At 44.8% G+C, this 24,134-nt stretch overlaps 2 protein-coding genes across 4 annotated transcripts in view; one reads left to right on the top strand and one right to left on the bottom strand.

Moving 5' to 3' along the window:
- The window catches only part of LOC144138025 (uncharacterized), a 490,339-nt gene that overhangs the window by 235,417 nt on the left and 230,788 nt on the right, over window positions 1–24,134 (top strand). The gene's annotated exons all lie outside the window — the stretch shown is intronic.
- The window catches only part of LOC144138024 (fatty acid synthase-like), a 64,477-nt gene that overhangs the window by 37,442 nt on the left and 2,901 nt on the right, over window positions 1–24,134 (bottom strand). For all 3 annotated transcript variants that reach the window (XM_077670070.1, XM_077670069.1, XM_077670068.1), the window contains exons 3-10: window positions 22,850–23,179; window positions 16,836–17,036; window positions 12,878–13,000; window positions 10,141–10,374; window positions 7,440–7,741; window positions 5,907–6,296; window positions 3,432–3,621; window positions 758–987 (exon numbers count right to left, since the gene is read on the bottom strand). In XM_077670070.1, coding sequence (XP_077526196.1) covers window positions 758–987; window positions 3,432–3,621; window positions 5,907–6,296; window positions 7,440–7,741; window positions 10,141–10,374; window positions 12,878–13,000; window positions 16,836–17,036; window positions 22,850–23,179 — 2,000 coding nt within the window. The remainder of the gene's footprint in view (window positions 1–757; window positions 988–3,431; window positions 3,622–5,906; window positions 6,297–7,439; window positions 7,742–10,140; window positions 10,375–12,877; window positions 13,001–16,835; window positions 17,037–22,849; window positions 23,180–24,134) is intronic.

The following is a 24,134-nucleotide window of genomic DNA, read 5'->3' as shown; positions in this document are numbered from 1 at the left end:
GCTACGTTAGACTTTTTTATGCCCAATCAGTTTCAACTCGTCACCCGATGAGATGTTTTCTGTTTCGTCTCTACTTGGTCTAAGAGCTTAACTGCGGGAAATCTTTTCTGCATTGCCTACCCATCACTAAATGATTTTATTGCCTCTACTGACTGTGGATACGGCCCGGCAAGCCTTAAAAGACTTGGTATGGTCAAATGTTGACGAGCTTTTCTTGCGATGAAATCAGGCTATTAATATTAGTATTACTACTAATATGCTTTTGCCTCAAGTATGCCACATTCTTGGTTTTTGCTGCCCAGTGTTCACAAGTATAATCTATGTTTGCAGATTTTGTGATATGGAAAATGTCTGCCTATATATACTTCTGGTCAGAATACCATTAAGTTTTGGCCGGGCGACTGAATCGATGGACAGACAGGCAGACGAAACTTTTCGGGTTTATGTACCCTCAGAATGACTTTGGCCTTGAAAAGATACACACGCCTCGTTTAGTACGTCACTTTTTCCGTGAAGGGAAAGGGAAGTTCGGCACGTTAATACCAATTGGAGCTTTGAGCTTTTCTTCTTGCTCGGCACTTTGGTTTTAGCTGCTCACTTTGCACTTCTATGTCGCTCTATATGTGGTTCCTGAGAGAAAGTGTATTTCACATGTAGTAAGTTGTGGTAACGCAATAATTAAACAGTACTACTGTTTCCATGACATCAAAAATAAAAATTTCCTTCTTCTCACAAACGTTTCAAGTTTAATCTTCACCTTTTCGAGGGTCTCTCGCAATGCCGGTCCAATGCTGTGCACATGAGGGCAATGGAAGGCCACGTCCAGGCAGTTGACTGCAGAGACGAATACCCCCTCTGCCTTGAGCTCTCCTAGGAACCTTTCCATGGGTTCAGCAAGGCCGGATACGGTCACAGAGTCGGCGGAGTTGTGGCAAGCCAGAAATATTTCACTACCGCAGCGAGATTCAGCCTCTTTCCAGGTGAGCCCTGCAAGAATTTCCTCGAGCTTTATTATCACATAAACAGGGCAGCTGACAAATTTTACGTGATTGAAATAGTACGGGGATCACTGAGCGTAAACGGAAACAAGACAAGACTGGTATTTGGCATCAGGATTTCCCTAATATGTAGCCCCCTAGCACTGCGTGACACATAGGGAGGTATTATAGCTAAACGTTTAACCTTCGTTTCTAGTACCATTTCCTACGTAAAGCATGAGGCATTTAATGCCGAAGACCTCGCTCTATGAAACGCAATCCAGAGCAAGCCTGGACGATGACGCGCCAATCAACGTCATAACTTCCTTCTGTGGCTTAAAAGGTATATAAAAAAGTAAAGGTTTTAAAAGCTCTTCATCCGACGACTTTTCAGCCGAGGCTAGCCGTTCCTAATATGTTGAGAGAGAGAGAAAAAAACATAATTAGGAGTCCAAAGTGTTCAATCTCGAACTAGTATGGGTCGGTGAAGGCTTCAAAAAGCTTACATGCGTCCAAAAGCATTCCAGCTGTCTCTGCTGCCGTACGTATGGTACGGAAATCTAACATGTATGTCCTGTCGGCCTACAAAGAGATTCCTCCAAAAATTCGGCAACACCAAAATACAAGACTCTATTCTGGAAAACAAGCTATATCAACTTGCTTTCTACAGAGGGTGTTTGGAGGTAGAAAATGTTTTGGTTGTTTGGTATTCGACTCAGGTAGCAGTTTTCACAATGCTCGGATCGGCTGGTGACCGTACCGGAACTCACGAACATTTCCCCTCCCATTCGGGGACGCCTTAAGAAGACTCATTGCCTGATAGATTTTATATATCGATTTTACTACGAGTTTTAGACAAAACGTTGTAGTAGTGACCCAAATGGTTGATTCAGACTGAGGAAGATGGCATGTATTAAAACACAGGCTCTCCTTGTTAAAGTGATGTGACCTTTACGTGGCAGTAAAAACGCTGAGTGTGAAAAAAAAATTCGCCTGGTATCTGCTCGTTTTGCTGCAAATGTTGCCGAAAGACTATGGACTTCTGCCACGTAAATGCCTCCTTTTTCTCCCCCGCCCACCTCTCCTGCTCTTCGCCTCTTTTTAAAAGCGCCTGCGATAAACACGGTGGAGATTAGCTAATGTCAGTTCATTTTTCCTGCATTCAAAGGCTCGTACCATTTAGTACAACATTCTGGTACTGTTTAACTCGGAAAAAGGCCACGAGGTCGATGGTCTCGGAGCTCTTCTTGTATCCTATGGTTTTCATTGCGTAAAGTGGGGTTTTAATTGCGTATTTGTTTTCGCTTAAAAGCACCCTGTTAGTAGCAGTTGTGCATTGATGCTTGGCATCAAATATGCCTAATGTTTTCTTTTTTCTTAACGATGTTGACAAGTAAGAACGATGCTTCCAGATTTAGGGGCTCGCAAAGGTTTTGTCTCTGTGAACTTCGTTTACTTTTGGCCGGAAGCCTGAACACAGAGACAGACAGACAGACATAAAATATCCATCCATCCATCCATCCATCCATCCATCCATCCATCCATCCATCCATCCATCCATCCATCCATCCATCCATCCATCCATCCATCCATCCATCCATCCATCCATCCATCCATCCATCCATCCATCCATCCATCCATCCATCCATCCATCCATCCATCCATCCATCCATCCATCCATCCATCCATCCTTACATACATACATACATACATACATACATACACACATACAAACGTACTGACCAAAATTTTCATGTTGAAATAGCCAGCCTAAAAAAATTAAACCAACAGCACAGACTGCACGTAGCGAACTCCGATGTAAAAAGCAAAGCTGTTTGGCGTTCCCTAATCGTAAGGCTAAGCTTAATAGAACTTCTCAAAGTCAGCAAGACGCCTTGCACAAGCTAAGTCTGGCTGAGCGATTATCTATCCTCTTGCGCATTTCTTCAGTATTCCTGGCTCGTAATTCTGGATTCGCTCGACAGCGCCGGACTAGTTTTGCCGCCAACTCTTGCTGGCGATCCCGGATGCGCGCCTTTCTTCCGCCGGAAAGGGCGCGACTTAACTCATTTTCCGAACCTTATTGTAACTGCCACCAAGCCCACTCGTCTATATTTCAGCGCTTCTTCGAACCATCTGTTGGGAGCACACACTCCAACTGCCCGACTCTTCGTCTCCTCTCCTTGGCTGCGTGCAACGACGCTTGGCGCACGCTAACCCTTTGCGCTGCACGTGTTCTTAGCGCGTGCTCCTCGCTCTCTAGGCTATGCGTTTTCCACGTCGCTGCGTCCGCGTTACCACGCCTCGTCCCAGAAAATATTCGACCAAAAACAGCTCCGCTGATAAAAAGCCATGGCGCACTTGCTAGTTTCCTATGTACAAGCAGAAATGGGATGATTCCAGTACAACGGTTCACTCAATCGTGCAAATAGAAGGAACAAGATTGAGAGTTACCGACTACGGCCATGGCTCCCTTGGGCATATTCCCCAGTTCCGTGCAGCGTCCCCTCCAGTATGCGCACAGCACGGCCTGTTCTGCTGTTAGGGCTCCGTCAAGGTACGCACAGCCGATTTCACCCATGGAGTGGCCCAGAAAGCCATCTGGTTTAATTCCCACGGCGTTGAGCATATCGACGAGCGCAACCTACAAAGCAATAAGACGAACTCAGAGATGCTGTTCCGATAAAAAATACTTCAACGTGCACACTGTAAGCGTTATACTGGCCTTACTTTGCGCACAAGGGTTGATAGAGATCAGTCTTCAAACTCTTTCCTAAACACCGAACGGCATTCGAGAACCACAGTGACTTGCGGTTCGGTCACGAGGTTAATAATAGAGTTTCAGCGTACCATGTGTACCGTATGTTCCATGTGTTCGTTTGAACCGGGACCATACCGGGCATGTGGGCGTTGGCCCGGGTAGGGCAGCTCAGTTCCGCTAACAGGAGTCCGACCCTTGCCGTGCCCGCTCATTTCTTCCGCTGAGAAGCGGCCCGCCCCGCCGCGCCCGCGCGTGCATGCGCACTCGGGTCCCGGGACAAACGGTACTCGCGGAACACACGGTACGTACAGTACGCTGAAGCTCTCTTATTATGCCGGTTATGGTAACCTCGGAGACGAGAACATCCCCCTGTTCGTGTTTGGGAATTCGCTGTCTCTCGCTAACCGGAGAGCCAGGAATTTCTACCTAGCTAGCAGGACACAAGGCTTCTGAATTGTGGTACTCGGCTGTGCAAAGCATTCAATTCTGTTTTATTTAGCATGATAGTGTAAAGGTGATACCAATGAGCGTATACGTTCTACATTGCTCGTTGGTAGCTTCTTACGGCCCCTCTCATTATTCTATAGGGAACTTTTGTGAGTGAATGCTTCTTAGACCGCTGCACTTATAACTTACGTGGTACCTGGGCTTTACGTGTTCGTACACAAATAGGAAAACTATATTTAGGATCACGATAGACTGATGCAGGGGTTCTTTCTCTCTTCATTCAGTTGTTGATGTAGCTTAGATATTTTGCTGAGTTGTTGAGCATCCACTTATAATTTATGCCGTGTACATAGCTTTTGATCGCTCGTATACAAATCACCTTAAACATTTCACCATACAGTCGGGTTCTGTTGACTCCAGCCTAGGTAATCCGAACGTATTATTATTCAGCCAAAATGAGAATTCGTATTTTGGCTATGTTTTTCAACTTAGGTGGTTGAAATTTTAGAAGGACTTGTCGGTGGCCGAGTTGGTGCATCGTTAACGTGAAGTAAAAAACTGCGCAATTTGAGACGGCCACAAAAAAGAGAAAACACAGGACAGGCGCAGGCCGTCCTGCGCCTGTCCTGTGTTTTCTCTTTTTTGTAGCCGTCTCAAATTGCGCAGTTTGTTGCTTCACATTAAAAATTGAAAGTTTGATTTAGTTCGGTTATTCGGGAAGGACGTCACACCAGGTTCTTATTAACGCGTGCAATTCTTTTCGCCGGTGACTGGATTCGTTTAACTTCAATTGAAGCGCATGGAAACAAGCTTATAAATTGTAAAAATGATTTTTTTCCGTAAGATACAACATTTCCCGTAAAACTTCTGGTATACCTTGTTTGTGATTTCACCAAAGCCTTTGAGGCAAGTCAGGACACTTCACCAGTAGATATTGTCTCCTGCAGTAGTAGCACCTGATTTTAACAGCGGAGCAGTGCTAGGGCTGGCTTTGGCGACAGTCTGTCCCGGTATAGTGTCCCGCTCTCTCTGGACAGGTTTACCCTTCGTACAAAAACTGGTTACCGGTATAGAAAAACTTCATCAAAAATAATTGTCCCCGGGTTTTCTCATTTTGATAATGTACGGGTTATATTGCCCCGGAAGAAATGTCTTCTTGTCAATGCGTTTGTGTTTAGAGGTGAAGCCGACTTTAAAAACATCGGTGTAAGGTTGGTTTTTGTAAGCTGGCTTTTGCACATGATGTGTTGCAGAGTGAATACTGAGGAGGATAAAAAATCAAAACGGCTATTAATCTAGTATTGCCCAGACTACACTGAAAAATTATACGACAATTGGCTGCTACGACAACTCTACTCTTACACCGAATTATTGATTTTGTAAAAATTATTTCCCAGTTAAGTCGTAAGCGTTACATAATCATTGCCTGGCCATTTACGCTGGAAGAATGGTTACAGAAAGCGGCTGTAACTGTTGTTATAGAGGACTATCGAGAAGCACATTAGATAAATATTAGCTGCTATAACGACCCTAACATTTCGCACCACTGCTTCGGTCTTCATACATCTTCACAAAGTTGAGACACTGAGTTTTTTAATGAGTCTGTATTGCAGATTTAAAATAAAGGTATTGCATTCGGAAGGGAATCTACACGGGCGATCACGCCAATACACGTTTTCCACATACGGATTCAAGTAGAATCAGTACTTCTAATGCTGTACCTGAAAAGCGGTGATGGAAACGAATGTAGACGCCATGCTCTCTGTGCCCAGGTCTTTGGTGGTAACAAGTCCTATGAGGTCGAGGTTGAACTGCTTGAGGACTTCGTGCGACTTGTGGATCGAGCGGGCGAACACATCGAAGTGCATCATCTGCCGAGCCATGCCGTTCCACTGGCAGCCCATCCCGGTGAAGACATACCAAAGCGGCCTCCTCTTCCATGGAACCTCTTTGGGGGTCCCCTTGACCGCAGCTTTGGATGTTTCATCGGACGCTACCAAGGTAAATCCTCTAAAAGGAAACTGCTTCACGTTGGGCTGTCCGACGTTATTTAGAAGCGCGTACGTGGAGTCTGGGTGTGGTCCTTCGACTTGCAGTCTTTCCAACGTGCTCTGCGGAAAAAAGTCATTTCAGAGACATAAGCTACCTCCAAGATGGGTGTACCGAAGGCAGTGAACCTAATGTATCGTGGACAAACATAGCTAAAAGCAGTGCAGAAAAAGCTCACATTAGTGTAGCAGAAGATAGTAACCGTAATAGTAAACAAAATAACTTTACAGCTTTAAAGCAATGTGATACTGATGTCGTCGAGCGGTTTCGCGGTCGGGGTAGATTTGACCTTCGTTTGACCGCAGCTACGCCGTGCCCTTGCAACGCATCATCTCCCTCGCCGGGCCGAGTCCCGCTGACCGAGCGGCGCCGACGGCCGCGTTCGCCCAATAAAGTAAAAATAACGACCGCGTTAATCCCCGCCGCCTCCGTTGCTGGCTTGGCGAATGCGCTCTCCACAGATGAGTCGTGCCGGGCCATCTACTCTGAGCGTTCTTCGGGAGATAGAGGCTTTCGCTGGCAAGCGGTATCTGATCACCACGCTTAGATAAGCTAATAGGTTTCGAGGGGGGCGATGGGGGAGGGGAAGAAAAGAGCGAAAACTGACTGGCGTGGTGTGCCGACACCTTATTTACCCCGCGGTTATTGCCCGACGAGCCGTTCATCTCGGAAAACCCCGGAAGCGTAGAAAAAGCCAGGGGTTGGACGAATAGTATAAAAATTACAGCTAAATCAAAGCTTCATCAATAGAACCCAAGACTTAACCAAGCCAAGCATTCGCAAGCCAAGCATTCTCTCTGCATGTGCAGGGTTAGCTGAGCAGTGCCGCAGCCATTTTTGTAATTTGCTTGTGATATATTCATACACTTAGGTCCCTCTAGAATAGAGAACAAACACTACAGAAAGAGACCTCGTGCTTCAATGTGTTTTCGGTCACAATCCACGATAGTATGCGTTGATGTTTTCACGCTCACTTCGCACGAAGTACAGTATTCTGCACTTATGCCTATTTACCATGGCAGGTTAACACATGAAAAGAATATATAAATTCGTGCGGGTCGAAATAGTTTATGTTATACGTTCCTGTTGGATAAAGATTTCGATCAGCACGAAGGCCAACATCTAATGAGAAATATTCTACCAGACTAAAAGTCACCTCCAAGCAAGATCCCTGCCAGAACGCGGATGGCGTAGCCCATACTTACAGCCAGTTCATCTGCCGTCCTCCCGGCCATAATTACGAGCCGGGGAAGGTCAGGCTTAAGACGTGGGAGGCTTTTGACGTGTGGTCCTGAGTGCGCTTGCAGGATGATGTGAACGTTAGTGCCTCCGAAGCCAGATGCATTGATTCCTACAAATGCACCTGGCAAAGGCTTGTTGCAGTCCACCACCTCGATGGTGCCATCAAACAGGGACGAAATGTTTGGGTTGGGTTCCACAAAGTGTATGTTGCCAGCAATTGTTCCTGTTTCCATTGCGAGAATTACTTTCGCCATAGAGCAGATTCCTGAAGTTGAAAAGAAAAAAGGTCACTTTCAAGCCATTGTTTGAGAAAACGTTGTAAGTTTGTTGTAAGTAGTTAGGTGATCGGGATAAGCCTGCACTAGGGATAAGCCAGCTTTATTCATATTATGTTTCTTGTACGTTCGTGAAGAAGTCACAGGTGCATTTTGCTTTCCAGCGTTTCCCGATCAGTATTTCGGCTCAAGAGCCGAATAAAATTGCAAATATAAGTACGCATTGTACACTCGCATTTGCAAAGTTATTTCTTAATAAATGTGTAGACGGTGTCATAATGTATCCCACAAACCCGTTCTAGAATTTAAGCTGCGCTTGAATTCGGTACGAAGGTTGGTTGTTGTTTATTGTTAACATATAAAGCGCCAAAGTGAGCCGTAATAGCCGTAAGACCTAGCGAGCGACAAGGCATCTTAAAAGATGTGAAGTCAAATTGAAGCAATCCTACAGGCGCTTAAGGCACTATCAATTTTTTTATCAACTGAGCTTGGAGAGCAGAAAAATATCCTAACCGATATGAACAGAAAACCATTTGCAGAGACTAAAGACCCTAATCAGGCTTTGCTAGAATAAACATGTTTGGAGAAACACATGCTCAGAACCAAAGAAAATGTTACGTGCAGAGAACCAGGCACGTTTGATGTGAATACACTTGAGTTAACGTGCGTGGGGTGTAACTTTGCCCTCAGGTGTCTTACAAGAAAGATAAAGAAAACTTTTATAGGTAGGTGTACAGATGTTGGGTACAATTCTGTAGCCGGAAGCAGATACGACCAAGCATGAACACACTGGCGTGCGCGCGGAAACACACACACGCGTGAACGCACTGCCACAGAACGTGGATAGACTGGAACGAATTAAAGAATAAATGTTTTTAACAAGCATGACCCTCTGGCCTGGTGGGCACAAGGGGGGAGTAGTTACGATTTAGGGGTCGATAAAGCCCATGTTCTGTTCATAAGGAGGTGACCCTACTTCACAAAGGACCAAGGACCACAGTCTTAGCAGAATTAAAACACGAGGGCAGCGATGAGTAAAAATCAGGGCACGCAGCTAGACGCGCAACACTGCCATGTTGAGACATCCGCGAACGCAAACGTGCATACCACACAGGAACCAGGGCCTGCACACGCTCTCATACACGCACACACACGAAATTGCGCACACAGTCGTCCACGAATCAGCAAACCCGTGCTGAATTCACCCATCAGCAGAGTGAAGAGCGGATGCAAAAGCAAAGGAACATGCTGATACCAGCACAAGATGAACAATGTGGTAATTTCGTGCTTGTTTGGTTAAAGGAGTTTGGTTAGCCATCACCTCTCGTTCCAGCCGTATCAGAAGCGATCCGAGCATGTCATATACTATGGTAGAAATTGCTGTTACATTTCTACTGATTGCGTCTGCGATTCAAAATGACCGTCATTCGCGTGCATTTGGGTTTTTGCTCACACAAGCGATCGATTGATTGATCGAACGCGAGCTTTAACGCGTCGACGCCACACCTGGGTCATGAGGCGCGAGGTGTTGGAGGACGCTAGAATAATTTCGATTACCTGTGTATCTTTAACGTGCCCCGAAATCTCTACACACCGGCGTTTCGGCTTTTTGCCTCCATCATAAAAGTAGTCGGAGCCGGCGTCTCTGGGATCAGCAGCACAACGCCTTAGCCACTGAGCCACCGTGGTGGGTGCGCACATAACAGAATCCTTGGCTTAGCTCTGCCGGATATTGTTACGTAGGTAACGTTAAAGTAAATGTATTAATAGTTGTGTTTACAAAGACTGAGCAGCCGTGATCACGAAGACAGACACACTCGACGTTTTCTTCTTGGCTGGAACGTAGCAAATGTCCACGATGGTGGGAAGCAGAGCACACTTTTCATCTGTACCAAGGAAACTCATGTTGAGTTTCAATGGCAGATCCGAAGCACATTCAGAGCAAATTTTTGGGCTCCGTTTCGATCCAACACGTTCCAATGGCAGATCGGGAGCAACGAAATCATGTTCCCATGGCAGATCGAGAACGCAATCGCAGCCGAGATATTTCCGTAGAGCAAGAAAAGTTGCTCCCACGAAATCGGGGAGTCCGACGAAACTCGCGGGGGGACTAGTTTTCTCCCGTCTCATCGTCGCCGTCTGTCTCCGCTTTACGCTTCTTTTTGAATCGCCAGGGCGCCCGCCCCGACAAATACACGTAACAGCCACAGTCACAACGAGAAAATAGATGGTGCATGCGGTGTAGCGTTCATGCTTGCTACGTAACGAAAGCGAGTGGGGCAGCTGAAACTCGGAATCACGTACGCTGAGGCGGAGCTCGGCGACCGCTCGCCATCTGCTATGCGACATCAGCGAAATGGAGCAGATTTGGAGTGCCGATGCCACTTACCAGAAGCGCCTTCGGCATGTCCAACGTTGCTTTTGACGGAGCCGATCATAAGAGGCCTTTCCCGTGGCGACTGGCAAAAGAAACGACTGATGGCGCCAACCTCTTCAGGGTCACCCTTTTTAGTTCCTGTACCATGGACCTCCACGTAGCAAACGTCGTGCGGGTCAACCTTTGCCTCTGCGTAGGCCTCACGTAAAAGCTTCTCCCGCCCATTTCCTGACGGGTATGTGATTCCTGCGAGATGTAACAGGTACGCGACTCCTCAATCGGTGTGTTCTAAACGATGCGAATTCTAATTGTGTCTCATCGTGCTGCAATGAACAAGTAAATTGAAGAGAAGAAAAAAGAACGAGCCCCCCGGTTAGGTGTATTTCGAAAACGGTAGAAGTTGATCGAGTGAAAGATTCTGTGTGAATAGTTCCTAATAACACTACACTTTTCGTCACATTTCAAATGGGTTTGAGGGCCGATTAAGTGGCCTAATTACGTCGACTTTTCACGGTCTTTTTGTGTGTAAGTATTGGTCATTCAAACAATTATCTTGTGTTATTTAACTCTATTTCGACTTTGCTTGATTTCAAAAGTCTTGGCTCGTTCATTGTTTGATTTCGTCAGTCACCATAAATGTCATTGGACAGAAACCAATTTTAATACACTTTGCATCTTATTTCTTCAGGGGGTAGCAGAAAAATTTGCGAGGACAGCTTCACAGGTTAAGGCGTAGTTTTACAGTGCAGCACAAAAGGCGGAAAAAAGCATACAATGGGCAAAAACGTTCTTTGGAGCAATAATGCACAAACAGCTTCATAAAATGGCTGAAAAACGATATAAAACAATGATTCTGTTTAAACAACGACGAATGACAAGTACAAGCACTGGGCATAAACATCAGAAGCAAACACATCATTGGCACACATCAGATCTAAGAAAGCAGAAGTCCTACTTTTCGCGGAGCTCTTTTTAAGTTAACACTTGTAAAAATTTATAGTATTTCGGCTAACGTACGTAGTAAAATTTGTTTCCCACGATGAGTACAGCTTTTGATGACCATCGAGATTTGTGATTTTGCTCTTCTCGAAAGTCGTGTTTAAAATGGTTTACTTGTCACTGACCAAAGTCAAAATATACAAATGACGTTTCGGGAGCACTACGGGAGCCAGAGCGCTCCCGAAACTACGGCTCCCTTGTCTTACTGGTCACTGAACAAAGTCAAATTCAAATGACGTTTTGGGAGCACTACAGGAGCCGTAGTACTCAGCGAAACGTCATTTGTATATTTTGACTTTGGTCAGTGAGAGGTAAAACAAGGGAGCCATAGTGCCCCCGAAACGTCATTTGTATATTTTGAGTTTGGTCAGCGACCAGCAAACCATTTCAAGCATGTTTCATGGCCAGACGGTATGCCGTCAAACCCTCGACTATGAAAGTGGTGTACTACAGCGAAGCTTTCTAGGTCCCAGTGATGGCGTCCGATGTCACTGCATATATCCCTGCAAAAAAGCCAGCTTTACACTATGGATTTACAGAACGATGATGGGGATAAACGAAGGCTAACGACGGGCCTCAAGAAGAAAACGCTTCTCATGGTCAGCATTGAACCTGCGTCTCTCGTGTGATGAAGCAGATGCTCTGATAGCACCATTTCTACGCGGCCGAAGCCGTTTGGATGTTGAATTTCACTCAGGTTGCATGCGACAAATGTTCGCGTAATAAACAACTTCGTCTTATGAATGGGGCTTCGATTTTTTTTGCAACTTGGCGTGTATAATGAGGTTGTCTATATTTTTAATTTGACTGAGGTGCTAGCAATGTCCACGCTTGTAACTGCAGGGGGTTTAACCTTGATCACTGTTTGATGTATGGGGAAAGGCCGCATTGTCTGGGGTATTGTAGGTATTTATCATTCCTTATACAACCTCTTTATTCCAATTGTTTTATTGTTCTATAATCAGCTTATCTTTCCAACATCGCCTTGTTCCCACGTTAATACCAGGTTGTAAGCAATTGTTACCAAAAAATATCCTGAAGACTTAATTAAGCAAAGTGCGTCCTACAAACAATTAGGGCGAAATTCAACACTGATTTTTCACTTCCTCAACATTTCAAGATATTTTTCCCCAATTAGACTTTTATAAATAGGAACAACGAAAAATAGTTTCTCGCCTGTAATTACTACTGGGTGCCTGCAGGCAAGTAATGCACCCGACACAAGTGGATCCCCCAATAATTTTGACTCTATAGTACCATAATACCAGAATCCCTAATACATAAGGAAGAAAATTACTTCTTATTGTTTTTTTTAATAATTGTTTTGCAAGGCATGCCCAGATGGCGGCTATCATTCAAGGTGCATCAAATTGACTCAGATGAGAAGCTGCACATACAGTGCTAGCTCACGGATTCAACAAGCACGTCAAGTCGACAATGCGCAAAGTTAAAACATCTGCAAACTGGTGAAACGGGATGCCCTAATGCAAGCACGGAAGAGAAACCGATAGAAGAAATAGCCGTTTTGTAGCGCAAAATGCAACCCAACCATTTGCTGGCATTTCACCTAACCCAAAAACGACCCTACGCTACTTTCACGCCAAGTGACGCTCACGCCCTAATTTTGTTGTCAAAATTTTTTTTCGGTGCTGCGTTAATCCTAGTTTCCCGACGTAGTATAGCGGTGTCCTAACAATAATGGCGTGAATGATGTTGAGCTAAAGACAATATAAAAGAAGGAAAGCCTTACCTTCTGTTTTGTAGCCGTCCGCGTTGGAACTGATGTCGACCAACTTTGCGTATACTCGACGGGCCTTGGACCCCACTTGTACAAAGAAAGCGCCCACAGCCTCACTTCTGACGTAGCCATCAGCTGTAGCAAGAGAGCCGAATTCCTGTATTTAACACGCTCTTGTTTCAAGAAGTGCAAATTTATTTCATGTTTTAGAACTGTTACTACGTATATGGCATCGCGTACATAGCATGCCGCATTGGAAAAACGCGCAGTACTCAGAGTAGCGTCGCCGTAATATAAAATATTATAGACAAATGTGGCTTTAGAACAAAAACACAAACGCCATGTTTTGCAATCTGTTGTAAGACCTCTTCCCAAATCAACGTTTACCACAACTTACCATACGAGCTTGAGCAACGCTTGAACTTATTAAAATAAAAAAGGCAAATGGGGCGAAGACAAAAAACTTCCTTAAGGATAGTACTTAGGGATAAGGAAAAAAGTATTACAGCCCACCCCCGCAAGTACGACGTAGGCAGAGACCACAAAATACTTCGAAATACATTGAATTTTGCGGCCGCCCACGAAGCGTCTATTTTGTACTGCCTTGATAGTTTCTGTGAATAATTTACGGTCATTTATAGCACTGGCTGTGGCACTGATAGGTTACGGTAGTTCTTTTGGAATGTTCTGGCGAAGTGGTAGTCAGCTACGTACCAGGTATTACGAAATGTATTCGAAAAACCAGTCGCTTGGTTACCAGAGAAATTAGTCATAAAAAAAGAAAACTAGAACACACAAAAAAATTTGTGTGAAAAATCATACGCCTGAAAGAACGGCTTGCATTACTTCAATGAGACAGGAACTGAAAGGTCTGAACAAGAAATCCAGGGATAAGTTTGTCAATGTGACGTTGAATAAATATCTGAAGGAGGCCCCTTCGAAGTTTTGGCGCTATATAACTTCCACGGAACCTCCCAGAAGCTACCTGAAATTACTCAACAACGTGTTGATGATTTCAACATCTTTTTTGCTTCTGTGTTCACTATGACAGTGGTATTATGCCCGCCTTTTCTTAGTCATCAATTCAGCAGCCGATTGAGGATGTAGTAATTAGTAAAGAGGGTGTCCTAAACCATTTACTTAATATAAATGCAAGAAAAGGCTCGCCCCTGCACCCTCGTTCTTTCCCATCAGCGTGGAATCGGGCTAAGTTTAAGCCTGTCCACAAAAGTGGCTCTCTTTTGGACGAGCACAACTACCGTCCTATTTCGCTCATCAGCACATGTGAAAAGTTACTTGAGCATATTATTAACAAACACCTGATTTCCTACTATGATGTGCACAATCTATTATTTTCAAAGCAGCACGAATTCTGCCGATGATTATCTACAACACAGTAAATCGAATTTGTTCACGATCTTTCTAAAACAGTAAATTTGATTGTCAAATTGATGTGGCATATATAGATTTTACAAAAGCCTTTGATAAGGTGTCGCACACAACGCTACTGTTTAAAATTGACAAATGTTTCAAAATAATCTCCTGACAAAATGGTTTGCGTCTTATCCCAGCTCTTCTGAGCAGTTCGTTCAAATAAAGGACAGAAAGTCTAAATCGGTAACTGTGAATTCTGGAGTTCCCCAGGGGAGTGTACTGGGTCCTCTTTTATTTTAAAGCAAAGCTTTATACCTCTGCCAGCCAAGGGTTCCTTCGGGGCGTGCGGGGCCAGAAAGTCACAACGCGGCCGGAGAGGGTAAGGGTGGTTTTCACTCACGGAGCCGAGTGTAGATGGCGTGGCAAATGGTTACACAGCGCTCTCCACGCGCATGTGTCTGTTCTCATCGGCGGCCGCGTCGGTGGACAGCTTTGTGGTCTGTTTCCGCGACGGTTGTTTGGGGCCTGTTTTGGCAATATTCGTGTCTATTGCGCGCTTCTATCGCACAGCTTTATTAACTTACCCGAGAGAATCCCTGGGTAACCCGGACCCGACGAAATTTAGGGGTCGCACGGCAAAGTTACGTTGAAGATTGGTTTGCCATGGAATGTAGAGACCATATACAGACATCGAACCGCTGGAGAAACGCTACATTTGGCGCACTGCGTGTCACGAATGGATTTTTTATTGTTTATAAATGATCTACCAAATCGTGTCACGATTCCGATGAGGTTGTTTGCTGACGACTGTGTTGTTTATAGCAGAATTCAGACTGAACATGACCAAGCTAACTTAAATATTCACCTTCCAAAAATTAAGGATTGCTACGAAGAATGGCAAATGACATTGAACTCAGAAAAACAGTGTTTATGTCTAACTACGAAGAAAGCATCTGCAGTATATAACTACCAGATTGACAATAGAAGGCTGAAACACCTGCAGAAATATAAATATTTTGGGATATGGTTTACGCCCGACCTCCCTTGAAATACCCACTTTGATTACGTGTGCTCCAAGATTACTAAGGCGTTTTATGTCTTCAGGCGCAACTTTTAAAATGCCCCACCTGATATCAAGTGCCCAGCTTAAAAAATCCTAGTCGCGCCTATTATCGAATATCCTATAATTGTATGGGTCCTTGCACACAGTCAAACTCCAATAAAATAACAAAAATACAGCGAATTAGTGCGAGGCTGATTTTTAATAAATATCGCCGGCATCATTCACCTGCTGAGCCTTGTAGAAAAACACGCTGTGAAGTTTAGAAATTAGGTCAAAGATTGAGCGTCTGAAATTCTTTTCCCGGTTACTTCTTAATCAATTTAAACTAAACTATTCAGGTTTTTCTAGGTCAACATACAAGAACACTACCGACATCGCCGTAGCATGTACGTGCCTCCCCTAGCCGCACGTAATTGCGGCTTTAGGTACAGTTACTTCCCAAGTACTATGGAAGTTTGGAATACGTCGCATGAGTGCAATATTGTTTGTTCCTTGTTTACGTAATTTGAAAAGAATCTAAAACGGCTTTTTTCTTGAATAGCGGTGACGAAGGAACTTCGCTCAGTTTTTGTGTGCGTGTGCGCGTTTTGTTGGTGGCATGAAACTGCCATACTTGTTTTTAGACGCAAGTTTCCAAAACAGTGCAAGAGGGCCACCTCAAATGCGTCACGTACTGTTTGCTGGTGTGTATCGCACACATGCGTGTTCTATTTTTATGAATAACTTCGAGCTGCTACTCGCCACAACCTCGATGAATTTTCTTCTGACCTGTAATGTACTTTTTTGTTAATAAATTTTGTATTTAAACCCTGTAACGGCCTACTTCCTGGCTAACAGTAATAATAAATGAAATAAAACGAATTAACCAAAATTCAAATTAAACAAATAGCGTGAGAACGGAATCCCTCTCCCTCCGAAGCGAGCCTGCTTCCTCGATTTTGTTCAGAATCCCGACTTTCGTCGCCACGTTGAGCTTACGACACAGGTGGCATGATCGCTGGAATTCGAAGCCTTGATGCGTCCACATCACAGACTGCTCACACGGCTCTGTACGCAACAAACAAGGTTCAGGACCTTAAAAGGAGAGATGTGTCAGTGGGCGCCAGCCTCGACTGAATAGCGCTGCCGTGATATAAACGGTGGTGCTGCTTCAGTTGTGATGGCGACGACATCAGTAGAGGACATGGTGCGGTTTTCGCGCTGTAAAATTTGCAAGTGTATCGTTGAAAGAAGGTCATCTCGATTGTTTTTATTAAGAAATAGCTTCCTAATAATCAGGATGATGGGTTGCAGCTTCAAATTATTCAGCATTTTTTTAGTTTTTTGCGTGCAAAATATTCCCGACCAGTATATCACTTTTAAATAGCGGAAAGTTTTAATTAGGCGACTTCAAATTTTGGAGAGTCTGCCGTAACAGCTTTTTCTATTGTCACTGCTTTTTGTAATTGTATTCTTTCCCTGATTTGTACTTACACGAAACATTTAGAAAAAGCAGTATCTCGAGCTCATTAGTGGAGCTAACTGGGAACTTACCGTTGGCATCGAAGACCTTGCACTTTCCTTCTGGGGAAAGCATGGTCATACGGTGCAGCGCTACTGAACAGGCAGGGTTGAAAAGAAAGTTGCTTCCTCCCACAATAGCCGCCTCGCATTTCCCGGAACGAATCGCCAGCACAGCGTGGTTGAGGGCAGTCATGGTAGAAGCGCAGGCTGTGTCGACAGTTTCGCTTGGCCCTGGGTAACACATGACTCCAATGTAGAAGGGAGGGGAACACATGTTCAGTGCCGCTAGTAGTGATACAGGTGCAACGCTTACGTTTGTATCGTGCAAGACCTGAAAGGTTATTTTATGCTGTTCTCTTGTGCTCCCTGCACTCTGAATAATGGTTGGGCGAAGTTCCGCCAGCCTTGGAATAGGCACTGTTCATCTGCGTAGCTATTCGCTTCTAAGGAATTCTTTGTTAGCAGGGGAAAAAGAGCACTGCCCTTCAATACACGTCTTTCAGTGGAGTTTCTCTTCATAAGCGACGTGCTCCTACCCATATTCCGGCATCAGCGAAAATGATTTTCGATTTATACTTTTTGTCTACAGGTGATCAGAGGTTCCAAGTGCGGACTAGTGCACATCAAGAGGTTTTCAAAGTAAGGTTGATAGGATAAGGATGAGATTTCCGCAGTGTTCAAAAGCTTAGTGGGAATCACGGGTGTGGAGAGGTGGTCGTTGCCCCACCTGCAGTGCGCGCACCTTGAAGTTTAGCTCTCACAGAAACTGTAACCCCGCTACCCATTAACTAGGGTTTTTGCAAGTCATGCTCCATGGTTTTACTATTCTACGCCAACATAACCAGCGGTGTGGACGCATATTATACCAGAAAATCATCAACACAACCTTAAGAGGGGACATAAATTCTAACCCAAGCTATCTTGAACTTGTTTCGTGGAAGAGAAAATTAAAAGAAGTCCAAACCTAGCGGATGATTTTTGTGGTAGTTAGTTTATGAACTGGTCTAAGGCATTTGTTTCAGTAATGTGCTCATTAAACTTTCAAAAGGATATGGGTGTATAGAATACTACGGCTGATATGTAAGGCAAGCCATGTGTGCGAAAGGTAAAGTGAATGCTGTATTCACAATTGTTCTGTTCAGTAGGACTGGTCGCAAACACCATCATATAAATGACAATTTTTATGAAGACAAAAGTAGCTCATATTTTCCACAGTGAATGAATACCAAGAACTAAGAAAGGGGTTATGGCGAACGAGATAGGGCGTACAAAATCTTCATTGCTCGTGTGGCAAAGAACTCAGTACTATGGTTTGGAGGAGGACGAAACAACATGCTTTCAGCTTTACAACGCCTACATAAAAAAATAAGCACCCCTAAAGAAGACGGACTGCACACACAATTTCTTTGCCAAAATTTGATCCCAATGAGTTGCTTATGCTTGTAAATTACCATGGCATAGGTTTAGGCCCGCAGCCCACATATCATAGTAACGGCAAGCGTCCCGAATACCCGAATACCCGTGTAGCTGAATAACTTTGAATCTGGAGGAGAGTCGTCGAAACAAGCTCGCGCGTGCCGATTGCAGGAGAAGAACAAAGCCGTTTCACTCAATGTGAAACCTGTGGGAAGTGAAGAGCAGTGATTCGCCATAATGGGCTGTACCGCCGTTATCCACGTACTGCTACCACCCCATGCAATTCAAATTTCCCGCCTTCGCAGTGCTCGCGCGACCTCTGCCTGAAACAACGCCAGCGGGAGTTCTGTTCTCTTTGTGCTTTTCTCGCCGCACGTGCCGGCGTTCCACTGCCCTATTTTGCGTTTACTATCGTAAAAACCAACCCAACGGGCGTCCTTAACCAAAGGAACGCGGGCGCTGACGGTTAAATACGCACATTTTCCCTCAAATGTACGTATAGTTTTTTTGCGCTAAACAACGTGAAGATGTACGACAGGCGCCAGCGTTTCCCGAGTTTTCGAACTCCTATGACTATATAAACCGCTTGGCTTTCGAAACCTCTGGGTTACGCCACGAACAACAGCGTTACCCCGGGGCGCCATGTTGGTGCTTCATATACTTTGGTCGAGCGAGCGAGGTAGGACGACAGGGTGACCGCCTAAAGTGCTCTGCACTTAAAAGTGAGAGCCCGTAGTTTTGCTGACTAAGCTTCGGCCTGACGAGTAAAAGGAGGAGACCGACGGCTGCGTGGATTCAGCGTTGGGGAAGAGGGAGGGCGCAATTTGGCGGGGAATAATTAAGAGAAAGAGTACAGCAAGCAAGCACGGAAAGCGCGTAAACAATTCGGTCGGCCCCAGAATCCCGGGACGCTCGCCGCCGAGTCTGTACACAAAGCAGCCGCGTCGGCGGATTGCCTCGAAAGCGCGTCATCCCTATTTCATATTTGCCGCGCTTTCGAGGCGCTTTTTCAAAGAAAGTGCTACGAGTTGTGCCGCGCCTCCGCCAGATGGCACCATGGGTCCCGCGACCGAGAGAAGACGCAGTGAAACATCCCGCTCGTGAGGGGCACGATCAAATGCAGAGCATTTTCGGGGGCGCACGACGTTAAGTAGTTTGCATTACGTTAATGTTGTTGCACTTGTGGCAACTGCTGACGAGAGAGCGCTCGTCAGCAGTAATTTGAATGAGTCAACGATATAAGGCGCGTTCGTAGCGTCCCATTCCGTGTCGGTTTTGTGGCGCAGTGGGTAGAGCACCATGTACATTGCGTTCCGCCCGCAGGGTCGAGGGATCGAAACCGGGCGCCGGATAGTTTTTTTTTTATATAGTAGGGAGGGGTGCGGTGCGGACTACGGACGTCAACGCGGGTGACATCGTTAGTTACTGAAATGCTCTGCATTTAAAAAAGAGTGAGTGGGAATCAGTGAGAGAGTTGGCGCCGAACACGCGCGTGTCGCTGTCTTCCTCGCCCTTTCAAAGACGCTGAAAGTAAACCTAGAGAAACGTCGCGTTCCAAACTGCGTAGTAAGGTTCCAGCACGTGCGACATGAAAGCAAGTAAAAAAAAGCACAGAGCTCCCGCTCGCGCTGTTCGGCCAGGGGGCGCACGAGCAGTACGAAGGTGGGAAATTTGAATTTCATTGGACATACCTCCGTTCAATTGATCAAGAGAGGAGTGCGACATGGTGGCGAAGAGCGTGATGGGTGGTAGCAGTGAGCGTATTCATCGTGTGTGAATTCAAGTGACACCGCGTGGGCAATCGCGTGGGTTGTAGGTGCCATTTACAGCTTCGAACCCTGGCCACCTACACAGCGTGGATTAGACCCAATTTTTTACCGGAGCTTGGTTTCAGCAATCATATGCCGGCGCCCCGGCAGTTGATCGCGGAATGTGAGGCGCAATATGCTTATTGTGTGGTTGGCCTGCGCTCATGGGCTCGTGCCCTGAGTAATGCGAGATGATAATTACAGCGTATGCTAATTGAAGCTTCTTTTCAAAATTTTATGAGCAAAAACTGTCAATCAGGCCTCTATTTTTTGCTGGCCACCATCGATGTACATAAATTGCTGGCCATAAATTACATAAATTTTTTGCTGGCCACCCTCAATAACACACAATTAGTTAACTGGATTTCTTGCTTTCTTTCGAACCGATCTCAATTTGTGTACTTTGATTTCGTTGCTTCTTCCCCGGTCAAAATCACTTCTGGTGTTCCGCAGGGCTCAGACCTCGGGCCTCTGTTATTTTTGCTTTATGTTAATGACTTGCCTGACATTGTTCACTCTAAGATTAGTTTGTACGCTGATGATTGTGTTTTATATAAAGTAATTCACTCGCCCAATGATGACATCCTTCTCAACGATTCATTTGCATCTTTCTGCAACTGGTTTCGTTCCTGGCAAATGAATATTAACTACAAAAAAACTGTGTTCTTGTCCTTTACTAATAAATTAGTTCTTTCAGATTTCAACTACTCATTTAATGGACTGTCCCTGCTGAGAGTTTACCAATAAAAATACCTTGGCGTGCTTTTTACTCCTAACCTGTCCTGGTCCCTCCATATTGATTACATTACTTCTAAAACCCTAAAAAAACTTGGTTACCTCCGGCGTACACTATCTGCGGCCCCTAGCGATACAAAACTAACGGTGTACAAGACCCTTATCCGCCCAGTGCTCGAATACGCGTCACCTGTATGGAACCCCTACAACCAGTGCGAAGTAAAACAAATAGAATCGGTATAGAAAAAGGCCATTAGATTCATCTTCAGGCGATATGACTCTGCTTTTTCACCTACGTCAGCATTAACATCTTTCAACCTATCTCTACTTTCATCGCGAAGGAACATTGTGTCTCTCAAGTTATTACATTCTATAATTTTTTCGACGTGCAAACTTTCAAAAAATCTGTACTTAACATGTTCCAGACCTTCTTCAAGACGCCACTACCATCCTTTGAATATGACACCATTCTACGCCCGTACTAACACGTTTAACTTTAGCTTCTTTCCACGAACTGTTGAACTTTGGAATAACTTATCCGGTGACATACGTTCTTTGCCCTTAAACAAATTCTTGTTATCCATAAATACCCTTTGACAGCCTTTTTTTATGTTTGCTGTGCACAGTATGCACAGTATGCACAGTATGCACAATTTTGCACAGTATGTTTGCTGTGTTCTGTTCCTTGCCACCATGTGATGCCATGTCTTGCCTCTTTGTATTTTACTTTCCTTCGCAAAGTATAACACCCTATTTGTTTTGTACCGGCCTGTTCCCCACTCCTGCCATAGCCCTTACGGGTTGCAGTATGTATAAATAAATAAAATAAATAAATAAGTTTATATATCACGTGTCTTCGATTTGACTGCCCTCGCTGAACTTATTCAGGCAGTGCCAAATTTGACTCAAATTTTGACTGCAGTCCGCGGCCCCCCCACTTTTTTCTTCGAACTGCCGCCGGTACAGGGAGTGCAAGTTGAGTTGATAACTCCATGCACGCCTCAGAAAGAATGTGCAGGACCGATTCTGCCGTGGCGGCATGTGTGCTGCTATTGTGAACTGGTTCAGAATGTGGAGGCCAAATCGAAGAAAGCTATGAGTGCCGCATGGGGTGCTGCGTCTCTATCTGTGTTCGTACCAACAGAATGTCGCGCGTTTTATGGCACATGCCTTTGGCACGCACCAAAAATCATTTGAGACAGTTTTTAGGGAGCAACAATAAGAAATTAACTAAAACCAAGCACGCAAACAAATCGCATGCGGAGTGGAGGATGCTGGGAGCGGGCGCCTGCACCGGCAGGTCTGCTTCTGCTATCTCACTTATGTCACGTCCGGCCACCGCTAATTGCCAAATTTTTTCATTGCGGATTCCGAAGACGCCTATTTTCACAAGCCACAGGCGTGACGCACATTCTTATTTTGAGGACAGACGACGAGCTGCTCGACTTAACCTACTCCGTCTAATATATTTTTCTAAACTAGAATTTAAAGCCGGATAATTACACAATAAAACATTGTAACATTCTTCCAGGCCTTCCCGTCACAAACACAGCTGCAACATCAAGCCAATCTTCGCAAGAACTAATATTTACAAACGCTATTTTTCCCGGAAGAAATACCTCAGTGCAATTCGTTGCCCCGAAACTAAACTCTACTTTACGTTCCAACGTTAAATGCGCTTTGCTTCCTGACTTTCACAATACTTCCTTCATTTACCATGGTGTGTGCTAAGAGTGTGGTGATTTCATTTTGGGTTGTCTTGCAGTGAGTGTACTCTGCCCTGTGAAAACGCGTAAAATTTGGTGGTGAGTGACATATCTTTCCTACATTTTATGTATCTTAGTAACAATTTTGCTGTAACTTTGTTGTACCTTTGTTGTACGTTTGAACGTGCTGTACCTTTCCTTCTTGGACCTTAATTGATTCGCAGTATGTGTGAATAAAAAAAAATAAATAAAATAAACAACGTTGCGCTTTACATTTGCGTCCTTTAAATGGGTACTAATTAATTACAGTATTTTTACGTTTTCAAAAAATTTCAGTAAGGTTGGTATTGAAGGACATAAAAAAAGAAAAGGTATTTACCGTGGAAGTCAAAAGAGTATGAGATGCGGTTAGAGAACATCGAGAGGCTGGAGCCGAGCATAGAGTAACCTTCGGTTTCGTCGGCTCCCAAGTACGGCTGTGCACCGGCCATCCCCGACACAGAGCAGCCGACGAAGACGCCTATCTTTTGCCCGCGTAATGTTACCGGATCGTAGCCGGCGTCAAAGATAGCCTCGTATGACGTCTCCAGCAAGAGCCTTAGCTGAGGGTCCATCACTTGTGCCTGCTTAGCGAGCACGCCGAAGAACTGGGCGTCGAACTTGGAAAGGTCTCGGATCGTGCCCATGCGGTCCGGGAGGCCCATGAAACCTGAGAAGGTCAATGTCACACCGTTTCTATGAGAACTGTATCTGAGTATACTGTCATCTACACTTTTTTAGAAAGCCTGCAGTGCTTTTTTGCCCGTCGCAAGGAGCACCGATCTATGAGCATTGTTGCATAACTTACGCATCATTTGTGGCTAGCAGTTTCGCATAAATATTGATCACGCATTAATTCACGAGTGAAGACACGAAAGGCAGCATTAAGAGCTTCAAAAATAACTGCTGCCGGATAACGGCACAAGACAATGGCTGGGTGTGTTATTATCTTTCCTTTTTAAAATTCGGCGGCGCGCTTGTACATTTCTGAAGGAGCACCGACTTATTTGCATTGCTGAATTTTGCCACAATTTCTCTCTCGCATTTTTTCGTAACAATCGCTCACTTTTTCAACCACTGCATATTGCGGAAAGGGTTTCATAGAGCTCCAGAAATAGCTTTGCCTGGATACAGACATTGAAAAATGGGACACTGCAACCATTATTTTAACTTGTTTTTGAATCCAAATGGCCTTGAGAGCATAATAAAAAAACATTCAGTAAATAGAATAGTGTATCATGAAGAACCTCAGAAACAATTACCTCCTTGAGTCAATCAGAAAATGAATGACATGTGTAAATATATTTTCGCTCTTTTACGGCTTCGCCAATGTTTGCGCACTTGAGTGGCGTGACTGGGGCTATATTACGGCGCTTGGCCGGCTTCTTTTTGGCTGCAGCAATAAAGGTGTTGGAGACTTATGTAAATAAAATCCGCCAAAGAAAGATATCAGAGTATCGAAGGCAGAGCTTATCGACTGCCAAATAACGCAGTGCAACTCTGTGCTTGCGATAACTGTAGCTTTTGCAGTGCATGCAGGCATGAAAGCAAGACTGAAAGGGTTCATTAGAAGTGTTGCAACGTCTATTTATTGTTACGGTTGCTGTCAATGCCCTCCTCTAAGA

This window comes from Haemaphysalis longicornis, unplaced genomic scaffold (assembly GCF_048455015.1).
Source record: "Haemaphysalis longicornis isolate Haplotype H1 unplaced genomic scaffold, Haemaphysalis longicornis Haplotype H1 scaffold_5, whole genome shotgun sequence".
NCBI classification, from domain to species: domain Eukaryota; kingdom Metazoa; phylum Arthropoda; class Arachnida; order Ixodida; family Ixodidae; genus Haemaphysalis; species Haemaphysalis longicornis.
Note: the sequence above shows the minus strand (reverse complement) of the source record. Positions and strands in the feature narration are given on the sequence as shown.